The 16,132-nt window shown below is 43.2% G+C and overlaps 1 protein-coding gene across 1 annotated transcript in view; it reads left to right on the plus strand.

The window, feature by feature from the left end:
- The window catches only part of LOC138489039 (5-hydroxytryptamine receptor 5A-like), a 724,752-nt gene extending 712,759 nt beyond the window's left edge, over positions 1-11,993 (plus strand). The window contains exon 2 of the mRNA XM_069616591.1: positions 11,322-11,993. Coding sequence (XP_069472692.1) covers positions 11,322-11,654 — 333 coding nt within the window. The 3' untranslated portion in view covers positions 11,655-11,993. The remainder of the gene's footprint in view (positions 1-11,321) is intronic.
- Positions 11,994-16,132: the final 4,139 nt, after the last annotated feature.

Raw genomic sequence — 16,132 nt, forward strand, 5'->3', positions numbered from 1 at the left:
TTTTTTTCAATTTTTATAAAAATTCGTTTTTGTTTAGGATTTCATAGCAATGTTTTGTTAGCAATGTTATGCTGTTGTGATTAAATTAGCAAATAAATGAAGTAGCTCCGAAGAAGCACGAAAGCAGCATATGAGGTCTGCAAACATGCAAAGCACGTGTGCTAGCAGTTGTAAAAAGGAAGGGCCTTTTTTGACAAATAGCAAATACGAAGAGTTGGAGAAGCAAGAGTTATGGTGGAAGCAGTTGATAAAAAGATATGTCAAACATTTGGACATTTTATCCGTGAAAAATATTTTTTATAATAGTAAAAATATTGCCCAATGTTAGCAGTTTTTGATAGAAAGGAAGGACCCTTTTTTGACAAATTACCAATGTTAAGAGTTATTGTTGAAGAACCAAGAGTTATTGTGGAAGCACTTGCTAAAAAGATATTTGTCAAATATTTGGACATTTTATATGAATACATAATTTTTGATAATATTACAAATATTGAAAGTTGATCATACTTGAAATGTTGTTCATTATTTATGGTGAGATAATGTCATGGGAGTACACCCAATAAATCTCCAAACAAGTTAGTGTGCATTTTGGTTATTATTTTAAGAAAGAAGTAAAGGAGAAAAAACCACAACATAAACAGACCCCAGCACCAAACAAAATTCCACATATTGGCAGATCCCCTTACTGCAGTGCCACTACAGCAAGACTGTTCACATTGTTGAATGTGGTTTGGGAGATGCTTCATAAAATTCTGAAGCCCACTAGATTATTCCACCTTCTCCAACAATTCTACCTCGCTAATGATCAGCTCACACACCAGACTGCATGTCTTGAGCTGCTGGGCAATATTGTCCATGCTTCCTGCCCCAAAGGGGGAGACCCCCCCTTGGGATTAGGGAGGTGAACACGCTCAGCTTTACACCCCCAGGAAACAGGACAAGTGGGAACCCACTCTGGGTGTCATGACCCTTGCCCCTGGCCCGCACTGGCAAGTCAGCCTTCCAGTTAGGGCCAGGTCAAAGGCCTTAAAACCTCATCCAAGACTCTCTTGGAGTCAGTCCTGGCGCCTTTGGTGCCAGGCACATAACCATCATGAAGACCAACATTAGAATGGGACTATTTAACTTGGGGGTTTCAGCCAACATGGAGGCACACACATAGCTCAGTTACAAGGAACTGAGCTATGCGGTCTAATCTTTTGGGTGTGGCAGGCCTGGGACTACTTTACCTGGACTACTTTACCTGAGACTATTTAAACCACACCCAAACAGCAGAACATCCTTTTTGTTATTTTGCTGTGGGCAGCATAACGCTCACCGTGTCCAGTTCTTTGATGCCGGCTTACCTGAAACCAAGGACCTGCAGAGAGAGAAAGAACACAAGATACTGGAACAGTATCCTGTCTTCAATTCATCGCTGACTTCAGTTCCACTCACCTGAAGGTACGAACTCCATCATCCGGCACTGCATGCATCCTGGAATACCATAACCTGGAAAGAGGGGAAAGAAAGACAGCATTAGTAAGAGTTTACTCACGTTTCCTCCCGAATGAAGAAAGCCGCACAATTCTTACCTGGGTAGTCATCTCCTGGTCAGTATCATTGCTGGAACATTACGGCGCACGGCGAGGAACATCACAACCTGCAAGGAGAGAAATGACACAGGTTAGCAATATAAAAGGCGAAACAGCGCCGCGCATCGCGCATTACTCACCAGACAGCATCACGCACACCGCACTTTCGCCTACCGGCCCAGTCTCATCTTCAAACTGCATGACAACACCAAAATACCTTTTCATACCTAAAATAAAAGAAGCAAGACATTATTATTTGAACTAAGAGGAACATAAGAATTGCATATAAAGACTGTAAAGCAACAAACCTACGGAGTTGCAGCAGGCCTGGATTCCCACAGGGGGGCTTGCACCAGTGAAGTAACTTGGTCGCTGCTCGTCCCCCAAATCTACGCACCCCTGCCACGAGGAGCTGGACGGAGAATCCACCTTTTACAATATTAAGACCCATCTTTAACCAGAGGCCTTACCAAGGGAACGGGAGAGGGTTTGAGAGTGCAATCATCCAACCAGGGCTGGGTGGCGTCCCTGTGGATACCAGGTGAGCATCACACTGGGTGACTGCCCCAGTTAGGGACAGGCAATCCCTAAAGAGGTCTATGTGCTGCCCTTCCTTATAACTGTCATAGTTTTGTCGGTGGTTACATGGGAATTAATGTGTGTAATGACTTACCCCTTTTTATCACAGATAACTGGTATGGAATCTGACCCCCTGCAAGCACCACCTTCCTTTGCGAGGCGGCGATAGTGGTAAAACCCCATCCCGTCATTCAGGGGTGGACTGGGAACCAAAAGAGGCTCTGGAAATAATTTTCAAAGTGGCCCCATATTACAAGCTTTCAGCAAGTCCAACCCTTTTCCTATGAAAACATTTGGGAATAAAATAGGTTACAACACAAAAGAGGACCAGGGTGTCCGGCGTTCCCTATAGGCCAGTCCATCCCTGCCGTCATTGCACAAGAGGTAAGAGGACCACTAGCAGAGAGAGAGAGAGAGAGAGAGAGAGAGAGAGAAAGAGAGAGAGAGAGAGAGAGAGAGAGAGAGAGAGAGAGAGAGAAAGAGAGAGAGAGAGAGGCCAAAAAGACTGAGAGACCGACCAGCAGGGCTACAGGGGGCGTGACCTTGTCCTGGGAGTTTTGTTAGTGGGATGAGTACACACGTCAGAGAAGCCCACAGAATGCCTGGGATCCAGAACACAGAAGCCCTGCCCAAGAGGGTCTCCAGTAGTACAGAGCGCTTGAGCTGCAACTGAGCGAAGCAGAGATCAACCAACACTGAAATCCTGTGGAGCTACAACAGGACTCCAACACTGTGGCAGAGAAACCACGTTGGCCGATGAGAATGCCTACCAGGAGGAGCACCGCACAAAGGGCGATAGCGTGCAGTTGCTCCTGGGAGCCAGGTGGAGGGATGAAAGGTCAAACAGGACCACTGGGTGGGGTAGTAGAAACCAGAGCCAGCAGTGGGCTAAAACAGATTCCACCCCAAGAGGGAGTGTTAGCCAAGGAGACCCCATGGCAGGGTAGAATAATCCAGAGCCAAGGAGGACTAAGACAGATCTGACCACCAGGGCTGGGGGGACAAACCCGAGACCCCAGGTTGGGGTAGAAGAAACCAGAGCCCAGAGTGGGCTAAAAGAAATCCGCCCCCATGAGAGGGTGAGAAACTCGAGAACCCAGAGAGGGGTAGGAACCAATGAATTTCAGAAACGGTGGGACGGCGGCCCCTGGTCATCCACAGGGAAAGAAAGAGTCAACCACTTTATTTTACTGTGCATTCAGTGGGATTCCCTAAAGACATTTACTGAGAATTGTTCTGAAACTGTGTACCATAGCCTTGAAACACTTGGGTATAGGCGCGTTATAAATGCCATATCATATCATATCGGACGAGGAGCCCTAAAGACATTTATTGGTGACTTTTTTTGAACTGTGCCTCGGTCGAGAAGTCACTTTCTAAAACACACACATTAAGGTGGGGTCAGAAACCAGCCACCTCTCCATCATTTGGGGGTTGAAGTCCCTTATAATACCTTTATGTTTAAATTAATTTATTTTGGTTTATAGTGGTAGAGTCAGGAATCAGACTAAATAGGTTTTCTAGACGGCGGACAGACATTTTTTTGTAAGACCTCCTGGCGTGCACCCTTTTTGACTCTTTTGGGTCCTTAAGTGTAGAGCATAGAATATTAGGGCTAGAATTGGGTTTTTGTGGTGATCAAATAAACCCACAGTTCCAAGATGTCATCTTTTCTATCTCCTGATTCTAACTGACCATGCCCCACTCACTGGGACAAGGACTCTGTAACCCACACACCCCCAGAGGCTGCAGGGAATGGGTATGGGCTCACCATCACAGAGGCGACAGGTGTCATTTACTGGAGGGACATGCTTGCACTTACAATGGTGATACCATTTCTTAGTGTCCAGTTAGCGGTCTTTCACAACTTAATAAAACCTGGAGCTTAACATTTTACAGACAGCTTTTCAGAGAGAGAGAAAAGAAAAAAGCGAAAACAATTCGCACATTAACCAACTACATTTTTGTCACAAGGAACTCATGAATAGATGAAACGTAGTTTAGTTTGCTGAGGAAATAAAAATTGAAAAATACAAATCATTTGTGCAGAAGCTCTAGAACCTCACAAAGAATCAATGAAATGTTTTCACCCCACATTAGTCTGGCCCAAAATAGATCCCTAGAGTAGTCAAGGTCAGACGGGGTATTGTCCTTGAAGTGCCATGTTCTGACAGAATGTAATGTTGGACAAGAGGTTACCCAATGTCTCAGAGTTTCCATCTAGTATCAGGAAAGTTACAAAACCGACAATCAGTGTCCACTATTTCCACTATTACTCCCATACCCAACCAGTGACATCATCAGTCCCACCATCAACCGCAGCAGCATCACGTGTTGGAGGAGGAGGCAGGATGTCAGTGTGATTCAATCGTGCCTCCTCCTTCAGATTTAATGTGAGGGAACATCAATTCCAAGTCCACCTGTGAGATGTCCCTTTTTCCTGTGATGTCTCTTTGTGTCCCTCCATTTGTACTTACCAGGTTTTCCAAATGAAGTATTGATAACTGTTCAATCGGATGCCTTCGAGCGTAGTTGAGGAGAAGCAGGAAAGAATGGCTCCAAACACAGGCATATGTTGGGAGTGTCTGTGATATCTCATGCAATGCAAAGGATGGGGGACGGGATACTATAGTGAACTTTGTTACACTGAAAAGAAATCCCAGAGCATATTTTGGAAAAGTGAATGACGGGCTAAACACTGCTCATTCGCTCTTTGATGTTTTCTATGTAACTGAACGGTGTGCATATGGAAACTCTGAAGAGGAATTGTCAATCATGCATCAAGGCAACTTTTGCAATCTGTGTGAATTCTTCCTTGGTGCTTCCCATCGATATTTAAACATTTTACTAGCAGGACATTTTGTTTGCCCGGTATGAGCTTTCCAGTAGACATACATTTTAGAGAAGGGCCCTGTTATGCTTTGCAAAAGGACGTTCTAGCTCTCCTCCAGAGCAATAGGTGATGCATCTTAGAGTGGGCCGGATGCTAATCATCGGCCTAGTGATGGAGAATTAGCGCATCCTAGTGAAAGCTCTGCTACGGCAGCCGCCATTTTAGAGGAGCAAGTAGAGCTGTAATAGTTGTGAATGATGCATTTAAAAGTATATGCTGGTTCAGTGTTCTTGGTATATTGGTGTGTGTTTGATCTTTTTGTTGCATTGAATGGTCATTGTTAATTTTGTTTAGCCTACCCTGCACCGCAGGAGAAACAAAATGTACATTTATGAAACCAAATCTGTTGCCAATATTTGTGTTACAGTCGTGTTCCTACTGTAAGAAGTTGGTCTAGTTTTTGAAATAAAACATACTTGTAGTAATAAACCTCTTGTAATTGGTTATTCATAACGTGCTTAATACCCAGAGGTTTCTAAGCGCCCGGGGATCGAACCTGTGTTGCTCTGCGTTGTCTTGCTTCCAAGGCGAGTGCATTGCCCCTGACCTATCATCCCAGACCATTTAAGTCAGCACTGGGTGGTAAAGTAGCATAATAAGAATATATATAAATGTTCTGTTTTGTGCAGAAATACCAGATCCTGTATTTAACTACAGTGGCCAATTAAGATATACATAAGTGGTGACGTGAGCATACACACTGAACACAACTAGTCATAAACAATTGCTGATTTAATCTAATTGATCTCAAGCCATATCAGCACAGGACACTGCACAAGACCAATTAGGTTAAAGCAACAATTGTTTTCCTATATATCTTTTAAAATTTTCTGATTATTCTGAGATTCAGGGATTAATTTCAGCGACCCTTATTTTTGTGTAGTTCCTCGTGTTGGGTGTCCTATGGCACACCGGTCAACCCTGGGAAGGTGGGCCCAGGAGAGTATCTCTATGGGAGAAGGGCAACATATGGCCATCAACTACCCAGTGGTATGATTTCTATCCAGTGACCAATGAGCATCAGGCACAAACTGAACCACTGAGTGAGAAACAGGCTGGTTCACTGGTAACAGCCAGAAAGTAGAGGGCACAGTAATTGTCCAGGATGGGCTGCCTTCACAGTCTCATGTATGGTACTTCTCTATCAGCCACAGTTCAGAAACATAAAATCAGGGGCCAGATTATCAAAGATGTGCACTGGTGCAAAAATGTGGAGCAAATGAATTTTGCACCAATGTTGCTGCTCTGATAATAGAGAATTGAGCAAACAGGTTTAGCCCCAATCAGCATTATTTTAAAATGTTTTCACCAGGGGAAATTGGAGCAGGCTGTTTTATTTGCTATGTTTGCTGCGTAACATGAACATAAATGTAGTAGACACCTTTTGTTGTATGCTATGCAACACATATAGTGCAAAAAACTGCCTGATTAATTTTTGTCCTAGTGCAAACGTTTTTAGATTATATGGATTGTGCAGACTTAGTGCTTTTACCGTGAATTATCCTAATTTAGTGCGATGCAAAGAGTACTTTTGCAGTGCAAACCCACTTTGCTCCGTTCTGTGAATTAGGCCTGGTGCAAAGTTCATTTTTTCAGTGCAAAGTCACTTTGCTCCGTGCTAAACGTTCTGTGAATTAGGCCCAAAATCTATTTGTTCCATTTTGCATTATCAAAGCATTTGCTCACTTTTTTTGCACCAGTGCAAATCTTTGATAATCTGGCACCTGGATAGCGAAGATCTGGGAACATTCTTAACTAACGCAGTTCTTATTAAGGGATCGACACACGGACAGGGCTTGAGTATGGGTGCCATCCAACATGCAGACAATGAAAATAGGGTTATATTTATCTCTTGAAAAGGCAGTACGCTTGGGCAGGCTTGCAGGTGTGAGAATGTGTAGGGTAACCGACTGTTGTTGCGATTAAGGTTATTTTGTACCCATGGTGGTCCAGCAAACATTTGAAGCATGGATATCAATGTGTATTATAGGGCATTCTCTATAAAATGTCATGCACGTTTCAACTGGCAAAAGTGCTGGGAGTTACCAAAAATAAGAAAGCGTGGTTTTCAATTAAAGCACTCAATTATGGATTTGTTGCATGTGTTATAAACACTGTTTGTTATACACAAGCTGTTAGGATAGCCAGGCACGGACTCAAGGTTTTGCGGAGACGTGTGTATTAGTGTGCTCACATACTATTCACATGTGTTATAAACACTGTTTGTTATACACAAGCTGTTAGGATAGCCAGGCACGGACTCAAGGTTTTGCGGAGACGTGTGTATTAGTGTGCTCACATACTATTCACATGTGTTATAAACACTGTTTGTTATACACAAGCTGTTAGGATAGCCAGGCACGGACTCAAGGTTTTGCGGAGACGTGTGTATTAGTGTGCTCACATACTATTCACATGTGTTATAAACACTGTTTGTTATACACAAGCTGTTAGGATAGCCAGGCATGGACTCAAGGTTTTGCGGAGACGTGTGTATTAGTGTGCTCACATACTATTCACATGTGTTATAAACACTGTTTGTTATACACAAGCTGTTAGGATAGCCAGGCACGGACTCAAGGTTTTGCGGAGACGTGTGTATTAGTGTGCTCACATACTATTCACATGTGTTATAAACACTGTTTGTTATACACAAGCTGTTAGGATAGCCAGGCACGGACTCAAGGTTTTGCGGAGACGTGTGTATTAGTGTGCTCACATACTATTCACATGTGTTATAAACACTGTTTGTTATAAACAAGCTGTTAGGATAGCCAGGCACGGACTCAAGGTTTTGCGGAGACGTGTGTATTAGTGTGCTCACATACTATTCACATGTGTTATAAACACTGTTTGTTATAAACAAGCTGTTAGGATAGCCAGGCACGGACTCAAGGTTTTGCGGAGACGTGTGTATTAGTGTGCTCACATACTATTCACATGTGTTATAAACACTGTTTGTTATACACAAGCTGTTAGGATAGCCAGGCACGGACTCAAGGTTTTGCGGAGACGTGTGTATTAGTGTGCTCACAGACTATTCACAGCACTGACTGAACTGAATAAGATGTTTTTAGTCGTAACATAGATATGAGGAAACGAGGTTCTGCACAAAGTTCCTGAATAATTGCTACTTCAAGTTGGTTTGCAACAATTAAGGGTAGATGTGGTTTTGTTACTGTTCTACAAGCAACCTTCCACAGCATTGAGAGAGGTAAATAGGAACGATATCTATTCCCTATGCATAATAATTTGGGACTGTTAGTATATTAAACAATTATCTATTAAAAGGTATGTATCCGAGGGGCCCTGTTAGAGGACAGTCCAGCATTGAAGTATCAGGGCTGTTTTTCATTCCAATACACCGCTGCTGTACACAATAGATGTAGATCCTAATTCACAGAAGCATTTTATAATGTGTCAATCCCATTGGAAAACGTTCTGTGAATCAGGCCCCTAGTGTTTAACGGACGCCATGTTCTGATGCCACATTCACGCCTTGAGATGAGATATAAATGCCACATTTCAATATGGCCTCTAACCAATGTGTTGAAGCTGGTGTATTATTAATATTATGGTATTTATTAAGCACAGACCTAGCTTTGAGAAGCAACAGAGCGCTTTTCAGAGGTATACAATACAGATACACGATTGCTTTAGAGAGGTATACAACAGAACAGATGCATAACGGAGCGCTTTTCAGAGGTAACAACAGAACAGATATACAGCGGGGGTAGTTTACAGAGGGGCACAGAGGAGGGGTACAGCTGTACAGCGTGGCGGGGAAGAGAGGGGTGATCAGCGTCTAGCAAGTCAGGTGGTGTGGGGGCGACATGATGACATAGGTGTTGAGGAGGAGCGACTCCTTGAAGAGGTAGGTCTCGAGTTCTTTTCTGGGTTGTAGAAGCATGGGGGCAAGTCTGATGCTAATCGGGGAGGAGGTTCCATAGTGTGAGGGACATTTATTCTTCCTGTGTTAAGCTAAGCCTCCCTTATGGATGGTATGCAGGCCTTCTTTCACATAATTATAAAAGAGCTAAAAAGTGTTGCAGAATCTTTTCCCAATGTTGTTCTTATAGGTTTTGGAATAAGATGCAAATATTCAACTAAAAGATTAACAATAGCACTATGGGAGATTTGTTTTGTGGTAAGCCATTCATGTCCGAATTAAAAAATAATGTACATTGTTCCCATAATATATCATTATCCGAGCGTTTGTTAATAAGGTTCCCATATGTCCATTTCAAAGGAACTACAATCAAGTGGTGGAGCATATTGGGAAATAAAAAGTGCTGCCAATTGAGGACCAACAAATGCTAAGCTTCGCACTGCTCAACAAGGGGAGTGTTTCCCCTGCTCTTTCGAATGTAGTTAACATAAACCAGAGAACTGTATAATCAATCTCTCTTGTGGTCATTTTATTCACACATAAGATGAGAACAAACACAATTTTTGGTTCATATGGAATGTGGGAAATGATATCCCTACATGGTAAAACATCACTTCTTGTGCTCGTAGAATAATGTGATAAGTCTATCAGTGATTGGCAGTTCCTCAACAAGTAATTCAAACGTATTTTGCTTTATACAGTTGTTTTGGGAATTCTCTACAGACAGAATATCAAAGATGTATCCTGATGAATGTTCCTTAATATTCTATAGGAATATAAACATGTTGAGCAAAGTATAAGAACAATGCATATATGTATATAATTAAATGAATATTACATAATCCATGCATCTGTTCACAGTGGGGTATAAAAAACAGGAAACTCATCTGTAATATTTGAGTAATGATATAATTTGGTTGATATGAGGATGCAAAAATATTATGTAAGGTTTCAGATGTTAAGTCTTTTTATAGTAAAAAATACTTTTTTTTATAGATGAGCAGCATTACAAGATTTACATAAATCCCAAAATCACTGTGGGTTTTTCTCCTTTAGGTTTCGGATATCAGCCTCAAACACTGACTTAAACTGTACTAGGCTGACTCTGGTTGATGATGTGAGAATGTGGTATTAAGTGAAAAAGTCTTTTTCATTTTCCCGAAAATGAAAGACAGATTTAGAAAGACTGCTAAGAGAACGCTCAGAGCAGTCTTTCAAAATCTTAACTGTCATGCCCTTGCAGCACACGAGTGTGCGTAGCGGCGGACTGGCTGATGAGACAGGCTGGGGAAGACAGGTTTCAGATGTTTGTTGTAGTTAGGGGCTGGGTAGAAGGACTGTGTCTGCGTGTGTGTGCATTTGTATGTGAGGCGGGGCAGGGGAAAAGGTGTGTGTCAGAGTATTTATATGTGAGGCGGGGTTGGGGCTGAGCAGAGGTTGGAGGGAGTACGGAGGTGAAACCCCTGATTTCAATGGGTGAGGGGGGAATTGATGTATTTCGAATATTAAAGGGTGCACAAAATCAGCTAAACAAAACATTCATTTTTGTGCAGCCTTTAATTTTTTGTATTTGTATTTGTTTATTATTTGTCTCGCGCACCTAATCCTGAGGTAACTGGGCGCTGGATTAATATTCGTTCAAGCTTATCACATAGAACCAGGGATTTAGCCCAGCAGGTGTATGAGTGAATAATACCGGAGCGGATGGCGTGTTTTAGTCAGAAAAGGGGGGTTTTGTTTGGTCATACTATTAACAGATTACATAATAGAGTGAGTCACAGTAAATCTGGAACATGCTCGGACGGAAAAATGCACATTCCTGTGTCATGCATAGGATTGTTTTGGGATGCAACATTTGCTGGGATATTGCTCATGCTGTGTTGATGTATAATATTGGAATACCCCTTCCCTGATGCCATAGCGGTCAGGGCTGCTTGAAGCCACAGACAGCTTTTGAGTTGTTTGAATGGAATGCATACCTAACACTTTTCTGAGGAAATGCCCATAAAATCTGACACCTAATTCCATCATGATCGGTTGGTCAAAATAGGGCAGATGTGTCAATGCAGTAAACATAATTCACATGCAGTTTGTAACCCAATGATATATTCGAATAATACAGTCGCGTTTACTTTCTGCATGAAGCCTGGAGCCTTAACTCCAATTTTATCAGTGTCCCATTTTCTTCAAGCCGGCACACCTGCAAGCAAGCGCTTTTGGATTTTCATATCACTGCAGCTTTTATGCTTTATCTTTACTAACCTAGGCCCTTGTTTGAAGTAGTAATTGCTTTGAGGGCAGCTCTGAGGCTGTAAGGCGTGTCCTTTAAAAGACTTGCCAGATAACTCTTCTTTCCTTTTCTCTCTCTCTCTCTCTCTCTCTCAAGGTAAAGGAGGCCTCCCGTGAGCCGCAGATGGTGTTTACTGCCCGCCATGCCACTATCACATTCCAAACAGACGGCGAGACATGGCGGGAACAGAAAGAGAAGAAGGCGGCACTGATGGTCGGGATTTTAATTGGCGTCTTTGTGCTGTGCTGGATACCTTTCTTTATCACAGAACTTGTAAACCCCCTCTGCTCATGCAATATCCCCCCTGTCTGGAAAAGCATCTTTCTCTGGCTGGGTTATTCGAATTCCTTCTTCAATCCCCTCATATATACAGCTTTCAACAAAAACTACAACAATGCTTTTAAGAACCTGTTTGTGAGGCAGCGATAAACACGAGCGCTCCTTTGCATCTTTTCCAAAGGCGAGCACCTTGCTTGTCTACTGTCAACGTCGAAAAGGATGCTCTGCGGATGAAATGTTTGGAGGTGCAGCCAAGCATATTAAAACCATCTGATGGAAAGGGAAACAAAAACATTGCATGCCCAAAGGAATGAGCGGATTGCCACAGATTTTACAAACCGGCAAAGTCACACACTTCCAAAATCAAGGGTTTAAACCGGAAACAAAAGAGCAACCCGGATATCCGGGTCAACCACAGATATGAAAGAATGTCACATTACCTGGTCAAAACTTTTATTTCATTAAAAAAATAAATACAAGTTGATGCAGGTTGTGTGATTCGACCTGCTTTGGTTTCCTGAAAACGACGCTTAATTGCAGCACAGAGAGCGCGTTTACTTTTTTCTAAATCTAGAGAAAGGCATTCATCAATTCATTTTGTTTCAGATGTGTGCTGTGTTGTTAGTTGGACCACTCACTGCCTGTGATGGCTGCATGGTACTTCCTCGAAATGGTGTGGTAAACAAAGCACTCCAAACGACAGCCCATTGCGACTGCAGCGCCTCAGGGCAACCACAGGTGGAATCCCAAGTAGAGGCATTAATAATTAATGTTCAGTTGTTTTGATTTGCAGATCTTAATGGTAGAGAAGTAAAATAAGGGATCACAGTGGTCCAATGTGATATCAATCAATTACTACATAACCCAGCACTCTTAAGATGCTGAAAATCAACCATGTTTCCGTTCTAATTCATTTGCATAGATCATCTTTTCTCTTTCCTTTTTCTGAGTGATTAAATAGTGGGAGGATGCACATGTGTACCGTATGGGTATGGTAGAGACAGAACCTCTGCCAGGTGTGCTTGTGAGGGGCTAACAACACGGAGACATAGCCAATTTTCATGGATTTAAAAAGAAAAATAGAAAACAAGCTGAAAGTATTTACCGTTTGGCCCAGGTTTTTTCGGTTTTTTGCAGCCAAAGGGAGTTGCCTGCAATAATCCACTGTAACATTCCTCCAAGCTCACTCTGTAGCAATCGAGAAACAACCCTGATACAAATGCGGCTTTGCCCCTTGAAAAGTCTTGCTTTACAGCCAGGGGGTCACCAGAGGTATTCCCTTCAGCATGCCTCCCTTCCCCACTTCAACTTAGGTGTTATGAGCTTCTCCCCCATTTTGTAGACACACTATCCTCAACAATATATGGGTGTTTAAAGTCTTTTCAACATGTCCTCAATTCTCACACTTGAATATCTGGGGGCTGAAAATCAGCAACGTCCCTCGTCTTAGGTTTCATTCCATATAGTAAGGAATATCTAGGGGTTTACATGCCACCGTTTACCCTCCTCGGATCTCATTCTCCACTACCGAAAAATGCCTGCAATGTTGTTTTAAGTCTATTTGCTCTCCTTGAGTCTCACTCTATGCTTAGCAATATCTGGGTTTTGAATACAATCCTTTCTTGATTTTCCCTCCACACTAAAGGGTTTTCAATGCAACCACCCACCCCTCCCCTAGATCCATCCTAGACTTTGAAACACAGGAATTGAGAAACACCGCCTACCAGGATCCCACACTATCCACAGGGTTTCCAGGCAGCCATTTGCAGAGGTCCAGCACACACAAGTCTGCTTTTCAATGCACTCATCTCTGATGGCCTATGAGAAGGTCAATGTGTTGTAGCTTTCTGTCGGACCTGCCATTTTACTGCTGTGCTCATGATGTGTATATAACGCGAGAGCACCCAGTGGCCCTCCAAACACCTTTATCCTGCAGTGTACGTCACAGGGGTCGCCATTCTGGGGCACTACATTTCTACTGCATAGCAGGTAGGTAATTGGTGAAGTGAAGATTGGGAAGCAAAAGGCTAGATTTCCAAGTTGAAGTTATATTTCCGCCCACCCATTGGCCTTGTAAAGAATGGGGCAGGAGGTTGTTTTTAAAGGTAACAAAACTTAAAAACCAAATCATATGTTTGGTGACTGAATAAAATACCTATCACAAAGGAAAACTCACTAACATACCTGGGTTTTACCATATCATATCAGAAAAACACAATTTAAAATCCAAAAGGAAATAAGGGAGGGGAAAACTCGATCTTGTGTCTCTCTAATGAAGATGCTAAAACGTAAATTTGTGTGCCTACACTTTGGCACCATTTATAGAGTTTTACAGATTAAAAGTAACCGAAATGATCTTGTATGGTTGCAAACTGTTTACATTTAAGAGTAGGAAATTCCTGGATTGTTTGGAAGGGAAAATCTGGAAGGCAGTTCCAATCAGTTGAATCAGATTGGAACTGGGCCTGATCTCTTAGTGGGAACAATACATAAAAAGGAGTTTATCCCACCTAAAGAAACTAATGCACTCTGAAAAACCTACTTTGGGTTTAGCAGCTCAGGAAGGTGGGTGAGGTGATGCAGAATAGATTCCCACTATTCGTGGAAGGTCTCCCCTTGAGGGCAGAGCAGGTTCCAAGAGTTGGGAATAGTTCGCTAGTTCACACTAGTAGTGGAAAGGAGAGGGGCCCTCAGCGGCCACTCGTGTGTAAAAATGTATGGATGTGCTAGAGGCCACCGGTAAGGGTTGCAATTACTCACCGACCCCCGGCACACTCCAGACCAAACTTCGGCAGTCGAGTCCACTTTGTTTGAAGGTTCAAATGCGGCAATCTCACTGCTCTGCAGCTTTCAGCGATGAAGTTACAGTGTTGATTCCCAAACACGACAGTGGCGATTTCTCTGCTCTTGGTGGGTGGATCAGGCCAGTTCCTCTGTAGCAGGCTTCAGGGAACAGAGTGGCACAGCTGCAATGAACTTGTGAAGTTTGTTACCATGGCTGGGCGACACAGTAACCGTGTATACTCAGGTTCGGGCGCTCTCTCTTTACTCCAGACCTGGGAATACCAAGTATAAGAAATTCGGTGTAAGAGTGCCATGAACACAGAGCTTGTGATGTACCAAGTTTGAAGGGTCTCCTCAAAACGGTGCCGGTATCAGAGCCAAGGTCCTGTGCAAGCTAGTCAGCCCACTGGTTGGCCCAGTGACACTTCCGAGAAGGCTAACTTGCAACGTTTGATGAAGGTGCCGAGAATAGTTAGTCACACTATTCCAATGGTTCGAAGCGTCCTCGCAGTCCTTCTAGGATGACCAGATGCAGAGGGGTCCAGCGGGACAACAGGGGGCTCAGGATGCCAAACCTTCCAGCGGGTCACCAGAGGTTCCTTGACTTTGCTTCTTAGTTTCAGGATACTTGGATCCTATCCTTCGTTCAGTGAGAACTCCAGAGATCGACCTGGTATGGGTGTTTGGAGCCTTCTCTTATACAAAATCTCCTTCATGCCAAAACAAAGAGGAACCAATGGGAGATCTGCTCACATACAGGCATACCATATGTGGACCAATCATGGACCACGGTGGTCCCAGGCATTCACAGCACACCAGACTCTCTGGCACCCAGGATGTGTATTGGAACCAGACAGTGCAGCCCATATCCTGGAAGCACACACACAAGGCTTGCAGAAGCCAGCGAAAGCTTGGCGCTTTGCGGGAGAATGCATTCTCAAATAAGGACTGACCAGGATTTGTTCAACCTGGGGAAGGGGAAGGGTCAAGATGGCCAAAGGACAGGACAATGAACATCAGAGCATGGCCATTTTGGAACCAGGCCACCTATTTGTGCCAAACACGGTACCGCGGTTTACCTGGCAGGAAAGGGTTAAAAATACATGAAAAGATAAGTTGCCACCATCCCTGTCCAAGGCACACCTGCACCTCTCCTTAAAAATAATTTGTGAGTATCTAGGGCCTTTAGAAATGACAGGAAGACCCAAGTGCACTATAATGGAAGGTATATTGTGCACTTGCAACATGTTGCAGAAAAGTTGCAACATTGACAAGGACTAAGGGAAACAAAGTCTCCCAGTACTGACTGTCCTTAAGGGCATGTCAGTTTCCCCATAATAAAGTGAGCGAAAAGCCCAGGGGAGTGCAGCAGAAGGCTGTGCTCCTCTTGTAAAGTCAGGGTGTTTAGCATCAGCAAAAAGTTGGGGGGTACGCAACTGGAGGGAAAATTACACATGAAATGGAAATCTTTCTTAACAGCAACTAACAGAACATTGGCAGAGAAGATAACTTTAAGTCATATGATAAAGTTTTGGCTGTTTAACCTGCTGCGGATAAACACATTAATAAGTGTAGAAACATCCCCTAATCACCCTCAAGGACATTTTCACCTTGAGTTCTCATCCACCCCAAGATTGCAGAACCATGGCACACAATGTCAATGACTCCTAGTTTGAGGACTGAGAGACATGAATGCATTAATGGCATTTTACTCTTTCATTTATGTTAATAGCAGCAAGAAGTCAAGAAAATCCTGTCTCTGAACCGTCACATCAGGTGACCCTCACATGATCACTCCCACCAACTCTCTGGAAAGATAGGAATACATGTGAAGAGAAGACCTT

The sequence above is a fragment of the Ambystoma mexicanum genome, chromosome 9 (genome assembly GCF_040938575.1).
Source record: "Ambystoma mexicanum isolate Mex_15411 chromosome 9, UKY_AmexF1_1, whole genome shotgun sequence".
Classification (NCBI taxonomy): Eukaryota; Metazoa; Chordata; class Amphibia; order Caudata; family Ambystomatidae; genus Ambystoma; species Ambystoma mexicanum.